Raw genomic sequence first — 10,669 nt, forward strand, 5'->3', positions numbered from 1 at the left:
CGCGTGTTGTCCGCCTTCTTTGTACATTGTGTCACTTTTGCCTATTGGCGGTTAATCGTTAATAATTGCCAATTGGTCGAGGCTAGCGGCTTCAGAGTACAGCAACAGCTGCACAACAACAATATTATTATAACATGATTCACTAATACACTATTATAGTTAGCTATACTGTTGTCTATTTTTATTATTAAAGTACATCCAATACATCCGGTTATTTTGGCGATAGGATACGTCGTATACTCGTATTCGGCAAGGTGGCAGGGTGCAAACTAACTCCTCCAAACAGGCGCACACGTTGATAATATTAATTAATCGTAATTGTGTTATATATATTATCCACCGGTTTAATCTTATTTTTGTGCCCGATTCTGTCTGATTCTGCGTTCAGCCGTCAGTGATTTTGAGCTTTCCGTGCTTACGAACCTCACCAATCATGATGGACTACTCGGGAAAGTCTAATACGAATCTGTTCGTTAAAAAGCGAGGTAATTACTGATATTATATTTGTTTTTGTCTGTTATTCATTGTGTATTAATTACACACAATGTAGATACCTATTACAATATTAGTATATAGGTAATCAGTGTATTTGAGCCAGATAAATTGACATGTTTAAATTTTAAAAGACAACCGCCATTCATTAGCTATATGCCAATTCATAAAAAATATGTTGGTACCTTTATAATGACTTTCGTTTAAATATTATATGTTGTTTTAAATTATCCTTATTACTCTTGCATATATAAACTTGGTAGTGGGCAATTGGAGGGTATGTGAATTTCCTTTACCAGGCACCAGATATTTCTGTCCTAACGATTATTTGGTTATCTATTAATAGTAAAATTATAAAATAATATCTATTCTATTATATGAATAAAGTCCCTCCAAATTAATTGCTAAGAAAATCTGTTGTCATTAAAATGTATTTGTTTAGATGGCCGTTTGGAAGAAGTACTAATGGACAAGATCACGCTACGCATTGAACAACTATGTGATGGCCTCAACATGGATTTTATTGATCCGGTTATAAAACATTTTATATTATTATTAGGAAATGGGTTTTTATTTTTTATTAGTTTTCAACTTAAAGTTATTATAGCTCAACAATTAATTGAATATACATCCAGGATAAGAATAAAATAATTATAATGATATCAAATTTATTTTTTTGAATAATTCTTTATAACAAATTTAAATTGATATGTTGTCATGGATTAAACTTAGTACTGTTATATTATGTGTGTATTTATAGTTAGAGTAGTATGTGTTTAATACTAATTTGATAATTAGATATTGTTATACAATGAATATGGAGTAGTTATTAATAGGAAAGGTTTTTAATGAAGGATAAGAAAGATTTAAAATGAAGGTTAAAAATAGTGGAAAACTTAAATATGAGTTCTTTGGCAATTAATTCATTTAGAACAGGGAAGAAAGGAAATAGACAGTCAGTAGACTGACAATTGAATTTAAATTTGAAATTAATTGTGACAGCACAATGAAAATGCTTTCTGACTGAAAATCTTAATTTTATTTTGATCTAGGTATGTTCTTCTGGAACCTTGAGGACCACATTTATTTTTGCACTGATTGAATGAATAGCATGTTTCTTGTTGTGATTTAGTTGTAGCTTTTTACAAGACAGGTAGCCTTTATAATCGGTAAGCACATTTGGCTGGTAACTCAATTGACTTTGTATAGTTTTCAGTGAAGGATCTAGGCTACATTTAACACTGTGCAGTGGGTTGTTCTAGGCAGGGCAGGCTTTAGATACGATCAACTTGATTATGGCACAGGGGCGCCATGATTAAGAGGGCGCGTGGTTGCCTGTTTATATATTTAAAAAGAGGGTGAAAGGCGCCGAAATAATACTTGCACTGCGGCCCTGGTTCTAGGTCACTTTGTATGATCAAATATTGAAAGTACGAAACTGGGACACTTTGTACTGTTGGGTTAAAAAGTACATTGCAGATGCGGACATTTTGTACTATTTATATACATAAAATATTTTTATTTATTTTTTATTCTTTATTATTATATACACAATCTGTACCTCATGGGTACAATAAGAGTATTAGCTGAGATAGTGTAATACATGAAAAGGCTTGATAAAAGCAGCCACCCAGTGATGACACTTAAATATTGAGATTATACATTAATTTATATATATAAATATGAATTTATTTATTTACTGTTTTTATAATATTAAGTTAGCATATCTCTACACCAGTTGCGTTTTAAACGCCTTGGAGGATTTCCCAGAATAGTATTTGCTGATAGAGCTTTAATTAAAGGATTGGGATGAGATGCAAGCTGATTATGGAATCTTTTATAGTAAGTGACTGCTTCTTCTTTTACAGATTTGATTTTCAGGTCCACGTGAAGGGTATGATTAGAAACATAAGTTCGTTAATTTTCTTAGTGCAATATTTCGAAAAGCCTGAATACGATTTGTATTTGATTTTTTTGCATTTCCCCAGAGTTGGAGACCATAGGTCCAAATGGGTTTGATGGGTGGTTTATACATTAGAAGTTTTATATTAAGGTTGGTGTGTTTGTTATTGACTAGTAAAGATTTAAGCATACAAAGTTGGAGGTTTAGTTGAAGTCTTTTCACCCGTGTATGTTGGGCCCATGTTAGTCTACGGTCGAGGGTTAGGCCTAGATATTTTACTTTTGGAGCAGTCGGAATTTGAGTGCCATAAAGAGTGACTGGCGGACAGTGTCCTAGCTTAAGGTTTAAAGTCGTGTGATAAGATTTGGTTTGGTTCACCCTAAACCTCCAATTTTTATACCATGTTTCCATAAGAGATAGATGATGTTGTAGATTAAGTGATGCTACAATAGGGTTTTCATTTACATAAAGTATAAAGTATATATTATAAATATTAAGTTAAATAAAAAATAAAATATAAAAAATAGGTAGTTATAAAATATTGTATTACCTATGTATTATGTATTAAAAGCTATTTTTTTTGAGTAAATTAAAAATGTTAACAATGTAATGGAAAATAAAATAAAGCTATGAAAAAAATCTTTAAAAACTACATGTATAATGTACTGTATATTATGAAATATGTCAAAATGACAAATAAAATATTATATAATATTTATATAATGATATATTACTATCGATTCCCATTGATATCCCAGAGAATATTCTCAAATTATATTTATAACATTTCTAATAAAGTTTGTCATGACAATGTAATTGACTACTTTGATATACTTAGATACTACTTAGTTATACAACTTATATTTACAATATAATATACCTTTTGTATATAATAGTACTTCTGGCCGCATTCTGTAATGTACGTTTTTACTCGACCGTACAAAGTGTCCGTGTTATGCATTTTTAACAGTAGACCATATAAAGTCAACATTTACTGCAGTGTGTCGCAACGATACCTCTGAATATACCCATACAATTGACACCGCTTAAATTGTGGCTACTTACAAACTTTTTTTGGATTTATCAACTAGGACTTGGGAATCAAGCGATTTTTTTCAGCTTAAATATGTTTTTAGATTTTCATTTTTAATGATTTTCTCTCTAAATCTAGGACAGTGAAAATTAATTGGTGATGAAGATGACAATAAATTTTGTTTTAATTGATTAATAAGAGAAATGGTTTGATATTATTTATAATTATCTAACATGGTATAGGTACAATGTTGTTATATAATGGTTGTCACGATAACTTTAATAAGTGTGTTATGTGTGTCGAGAACTGAAAGAAATAGATTTATAAGTAAATTATACTGAGTATGTTTTGTCTCAAATTAAATTAGTAAATATTATATTATAACAATATACCTATGTAAGTTTATTGTTTATAATACATTTTGTAAATATAATACTAGCTTAGGTTGAAGTAAAATCATTGTCCAAAACTTACCTTTGTATCCTACCTACCTAGATAATGTATTTGTTTCATTTAGAGATCCCTATCATAATTAATTTATCTAAATTTTTAACTTTTCTTTTTTATGTTTATGATGATTTAATCATAAGAGGTCTCTTTTACAACTAAACTAATAATTTTATATTAATTGCCTAACTAGAAAATTAATGTTTTACTAATAGTTAATTTTCTTACTTTTAGCCTGAAATTACACTTCATGTCATTGGTGATTTGTGCCCAGGTATAACCACTGTACAAATTGATAATTTAGCTGCTGAAACAGCTGCTTATTTAACAACTAAACATCCAGATTTTGCTGTACTTGCTGCACGTATTGCAATTTCTAATCTTTATAAAGAAACTAAAGAAAACTTCAGTGGTATATAATTTATTCTGTTATAACTCTATCCTTAATTATAAATATTATATTGCTTGATTTTTCATACTATTATAGATGTTATTTATGATTTGTATAACATGCCCAATGAACAAAACCAAAGTCGTATGCCAATAATTTCTGATTTTCATTATAATATTGTCATGAAACATGCTGATCGTTTAAATAATGCTATTAAACATGATAGAGATTATACCTACAGTTATTTTGGATTTAAGGTACAGACTAAGATTCAGAGTTACTCTTTAATAATTTAATTAGTTACAACATAAGTCGTATAATACATTTCAGACACTTGAAAAGTCATATTTATTAAAAATTAATGGAAAAGTTGTAGAACGTCCTCAACATTTGTTAATGAGGGTTTCAATTGGAATTCATGGTGAAGATATTGACGCAGCTATAGAAACTTATGATTTAATGTCTTCTAAGTATTTTACTCATGCTTCACCAACAATGTTCAATGCTTCTACTCCTAGACCTCAACTTTCAAGGTAATTCCTATTTAATATTATATATTTTTTTTAAAGTTGATTTAAGTTTTCCAAAATGTTGGTTTAGTTGTTTTTTGGTGGCTAATAAATCAGATTCATTGGAAGATTTTGGTAAAACAGTTAAAACATGTGCCAAAATTTCTCAATCTGCTGGTGGTATTGGTGTACATCTCCACAATGTTAGTGCTGCTGGTACAGCATGGACAAAGTATCCGAAACATAAATCACACGGTCTTGTTGAACCATTGAAAGTTCTTAATGATTTGGCTCAATATATTGATCAAGGTGGAAGGGTTAGTATACACCATACTTTATTTAGCTTAAATTTGTTGTTTAAAAAAAAAATGTATTTGGGTTTAATAGAGACCAGGGGCAGTTGCTGTTTACATTGAGCCTTGGCATGCTGATATATATACTTATACAGAGTTACGTAAAAATACTGGCAATAAAGAAGAAAAAACTAGAGATTTATTTTTAGCTCTTTGGATACCTGATGAATTTATGAGACGTGTTGAGGCTGATCAATCTTGGAGCTTAATGTGTCCACGTAAATGTCCCGGACTTTCAGATGTCTGGGGTGATGATTTTGTAAAACTTTACAAAAAGTATGACTAGTATTTATTAATTTAATGTAAACATAACTACTAGAAATTCATTGAAATAAAATGCAAAAAACTATTAATCATTAATTAAGGGGGTGTTTATACTCAAAATTACCCAAAAAAAAATGATCTGATTTTTATATCTGAGCACTGAGCGTAATAATTATTAAAAAGGTTTTGCATTGATAATTTATGTATGTTGATTTTTGGTTTTGTTTGTGTTTAATGTAAACTTTGGAAGCAGGAAAAACATTTTAATCTTTACTTTGAACATTGTTGTTGGTTGCAAATTAGATTTAAATGGATAAATTATAAAAAATGTTCACTGTATTTAGAAAAAAGTTACTTCCTTTATTATGTATATTTGTTATTCATATTCTGACGATATTCTATTTTGTAACGTATAATAACAATGTATCATTTAACAATTTTTCATTTTTCATAAGATTATAATCTTAATAATTTAAAAAGTTAAAACATCACCATAATGTTATAATCAAATTTTTATATTGATTTTTCTAATAGTACACAATAACTGAATTTTAAAAATATATGAAATACTTATTTACCATTTAGGCTCGGGCCACACAATGCATTTTTTCCTCATTGGAAAATATGAATGCGGAAATTCCTTAACAGCTGTGTAGAACCACACGATGCGGAATTGTCGGATGTGAAAACAAAAATGTATTTATTTATGTAATATAAATAATACATTAATTGATTTATATAATTAATATTTTAATTAAAAAGTAAAAATACTAATATTATATGCTATTATGACCAGTTGACATAGCACAGTCAAATATTAATTTAATTACCAAAGTAAAAATGTAAAAGAATTAGGTATAACTATTTTTACATTTAACTTACCTTTTTCGTCTTTTTGTGATGGCGAAAGCTCATTTCGGCAACTTCAGCGATAGAATTCCAAGACAAGGCCCTTAAATTTTTGTCACTATATTCCTTTGACCCAACATCCCATAAACATAGCCTATAAATACAATACAATATAAATAAAATATATCAGTACCGCATGCGGAATACCGTACCGGACCATGTGGACGGCTTAATTTGAAATAATGTTATTTTCATTTGTGTCCGGTTTTGGCAATACGACATTTCTGCAGCTTGTTGTGGCAGGTCGCGGAAATGTTTGGGCATGCCGCGTCTTGTGGACAGTTATGTTTATAGCAATGTGTTTTTTTTTTAACACTACCGCATGCGGAATCACCGCATTCAATGTCTGCATAAAAAACACATCGTGTGGCCAGAGCCTTAGACTAATTTTAATCTATTATTAATTGAAAACATTGAACCTATGTATATTTTTCTACATCTTATAGTTTTGGTGAAAATCAGTCGGACATTCAGTGTTATTAAAAATAAACAAATTATAATAATGCAGTGGTATAATTAGGGATGTATGTAGGCAATATCTCCCCTTCCTTGAAAGTTCAAAAACCTTTTTTTTCTATGTATCTTTATAAACTTACTTACGTAATACTATGTCTAATGTATGTACTCTGGTTGTAATTTTTAAACCAAGACTAATTGGATTGGCTGCTACACTCTACTTTTTTATAAATTGCTCTATACCTTTAATATAGAAATTTATTCATAACCTAGGAATATTTAATTTAAACAAAATTATAATCATGCTATTTGCATCATCTTACTCTATACAATTAAAAACATAGTAATTACTAGTAAACATTAGATATTATCCAGTATAACATGTTTGTTTTCTATCATAGGTATGAAGATGAAAAACTTTATAACAAACAGGTATCAGCAAGAGAATTATGGTTCCGTATAATAACTTCTCAAATTGAAACTGGTATGCCGTATATGTTGTATAAAGATGCATGTAATGCTAAAAGCAATCAAAAAAATCTTGGTACAATTAAGTGTAGCAATCTTTGTACTGAAGTTGTACAATACACTTCGGCAGAAGAGGTCAACATTCATCTTATTTTCATTATTATTAATCATTATACTAGTTACCTAAATATTATTTTGATAAATGTTGTATATCTGATAGGTAGCAGTGTGTAATCTAGCTTCCATTGCAGTAAATATGTTTGTTAAACCCAATGGAGAATATGATTTTGAAAAGCTTTTAAAAATTACTAAAATTGTCACTAGAAATTTGAACAAAGTAATAGATGTCAACTTTTATCCTGTCAAAGAAGTAATTCAATTTATTAAATTAATTACAGTATTATCCTATTTATTTTATATCAAATTGTAATCACATAGGCTGAAACTTCTAATAAACGACATCGTCCTATTGGAATTGGTATCCAAGGGTTGGCAGATTTATTCTCAATTATGCGATTTCCATTTGGCTCACCTGAATCACGAAAGCTTAATTTACAAATATTTGAAACTTTGTATTATGGTGCGTTAGAAGCTAGTTGTGAATTAGCTGAAAAATATGGAACTTATTCATCGTATCAAGGATCACCAATCAGTCAAGGAGTATGTACTTTAAAAGTTTAAAATATAAGTACAGATATAAATTGATTTAATTTTTATGATTTTAGATTTTACAGTATGATATGTGGAATGTAAAGCCCAGTGATTTATGGAATTGGGAAATATTAAAAGAAAAAATTGCTAAACACGGTGTTAGAAATTCATTGTTGTTAGCACCCATGCCTACTGCTTCAACAGCTCAAATTCTTGGCAATAATGAATCTATAGAACCCTATACAACAAATTTATATTACAGACGTACTCTTAGTGGAGAATTTAGTGTTAGTAAATACTAAATAAAATAGCATACATATTTGATTATTTTATTTTTAACTTATTTTCATACTCCAGGTGATTAATCGTCATTTGTTAAACGATCTAATTAAACTTGACCTATGGAATGAAGATATGAGAAATAAATTGATTTTCCATAAAGGATCAGTACAGGTAAAAAAAATATAAAATATTTTAATTGCCAAAATGTGTACTTAAACTTTAGATCTATGTTAATTTAGAAAATAGAAAGTATTCCAGACAATATTAAAGAACTGTATAAAACAAATTGGGAACTATCTCAAAAAATCATTTTAGATATGGCTGCAGATCGAGCAGCATACATTGATCAATCTCAGTCATTAAATATTCACATTGAGCAACCAACTATTAGTAAAATATCATCTGTTCATTTCTATGGATGGAAAAAAGTAAGTTAATTGTTCAATTCTAAGCATTCAAAATGTTTTAAAAATTTTATTTATTTTATTCTTTTAATCATTTATAACAGGGCTTAAAAACTGGTATGTACTATTTGCGTACCAGACCAGCAGCTGATCCTATACAGTTTACTGTTGATAAAAGTACACTGTCTAATAATGTTGCGATCCAAACCGAGAAAAATGATGCACTAAATATGGAACAATTGGTATGTTCATTGGTAAATAAAGATGCTTGCACAATGTGTGGTGCTTAGATCACTGATACATACTTTCATTTGTGTGGTTATTGATGTATCAGATAATGTCAAATATTATTTATGTGGTAATTTCACCATGATTTTTTTGTAATCCCTTTTTCAAAACTATTTTTTGTATTATGTTTTAACTATGATTATCTTTGGTATACTGTTTACATATAATTGGGAAACCTGTTGAAAAAAATAGGTACCCAATTCATAAACAAATATTTTTTAATTTTATCAATTAAATTTTTTTACATTATATTGTATACTATATTTTTTTCATATTAATTGTTTGTCAATTTAAGCCTATATCTTGCATCTTAATTAACATTTAGTGTTGGGAAATTTCAGTGCAAATCTATTCTCTCTCAGACCTCCCTCACATACAACATAGATAAAAAACTTTAACCTAAAATCGTTTTTTTTATTAGTTTTTAATTATCTTAGAGTATATTATTTTAAAGGTGTGACATATTGGTTTTATGTATAGTGTATATTTAATTATTGATTAACTTTCAAAATAAAAAATTTGTAATTTAAATTATGTTTAAACTGGTAAGTTGATACGTCATACCTTTAAAAATATTGTTGTCTATAAACTGGTTTTAATCTAACATTACTCAAAACTGTTGATTTTTCTAGTAACTAGATTAAAAACAAACCGTATTGATCAAATTATAAATACCTAAAAAATTGTTGCTCAGATGCTCAGTTGAACAGTTTTTTATTTTTACTCATTTGTTAATTCCATGATGATGTACTGATTGGTATAAGTAGCCATAGCTTATAAGAATATATAATATAAACTCTGTTTCAGTTTCATCACATTTTTATTTTTCGTATCGACATGACGTGTGTTATGCGTATTGTGTACTTAATAATATGGTAAGGTTTTTATATCCACATACAATTTTATACAATATTTAGACATGTGACCAAATTTTATGAAAATATGATAAAATTTGATCAAAAGTAGTTACATTTATACATTTTAAAATAGACGTACAATTTTGGGTGGGGGGGGGATGAACAGTGTCCGGCTCAATCAATTTGTAGATATTATAAACAGTAGACGGCGGAATCAATATGTAGATTTTATAAACAGTAGCCGGTGGAATCAAAATAAACCTTTTTCCTAAACAGGTAATTTCGGTGGAATCAATGAATCCCCGACCTGAACTCTGTGTCAGAGTTAAGGGAAGATGATTCTTGGTAATTTTTAGAGTGTAGTCTATTTTTATTAATTTAATGATGAGAGGTGGCACCTTTCGATCTATAGATTTTTTATTTCAGCGCAGTTGTAGATAGGTTCATTTTGGCTGTACGTTGTTTGTACCTTCGTAGTTAAGAGGACGCTACAATCTACTAGGCTTATTGCCCGTGAACGGTGAATTTTATTGCAATACGGTGTATTGTGTTGGGATATCGCACTTTGGACTTTATAATAGTTTTAATCATGGACTAAGATATATCTTAGTCCGTGATTTTAATGTTTATACATTTTCAGATAACGTCGTCGCAATCGCTGCTATCATTACTGGCTACTGCTATCGAGAGCTATGAAGTACGTTGCGTGGTCTTATTATGGCGATCTTCTTCCTATAATCCTATAATTACTTTTTTAAATGTCGATTCGGTTTCGGTCTTTTGTAATTCGTTGTAAATAAAATGGTCCGTTCGGTCTGACTTAATTTTTATTTTATCGGTCCAGCGGGCGAGTCCTGGTCTTTGTTAAAATACTTCAATCCGGTCCGGCCCTGGTCCTTGTTAAAATGAATCAGCCCGGTCCGGTATATCCATGGCTAAATGGTTTATTTAGCCATGGGTAT

At 29.4% G+C, this 10,669-nt stretch overlaps 1 protein-coding gene across 1 annotated transcript; it reads left to right on the top strand.

Annotated features, from left to right (window-relative positions):
• LOC107172287 (ribonucleoside-diphosphate reductase large subunit-like) lies at positions 1-9,099 on the top strand. Its single transcript, XM_089219378.1, has 14 exons — positions 1-485; positions 935-1,023; positions 4,110-4,287; positions 4,363-4,523; positions 4,597-4,799; positions 4,867-5,092; positions 5,163-5,404; positions 7,159-7,360; positions 7,446-7,595; positions 7,664-7,885; positions 7,951-8,163; positions 8,234-8,329; positions 8,398-8,586; positions 8,667-9,099. The coding sequence occupies exons 1-14, from the start codon at positions 434-436 to the stop codon at positions 8,850-8,852; spliced, it is 2,409 nt and encodes an 802-aa protein (XP_089075504.1). The 5' UTR covers positions 1-433; the 3' UTR covers positions 8,853-9,099.
• The last annotated feature ends 1,570 nt before the right edge of the window (positions 9,100-10,669 follow it).

Source organism: Diuraphis noxia, unplaced genomic scaffold (assembly GCF_037042655.1).
Source record: "Diuraphis noxia isolate RWA-SAM2 unplaced genomic scaffold, SU_Dnox_SAM2 contig0002, whole genome shotgun sequence".
Lineage (NCBI taxonomy): Eukaryota > Metazoa > Arthropoda > Insecta > Hemiptera > Aphididae > Diuraphis > Diuraphis noxia.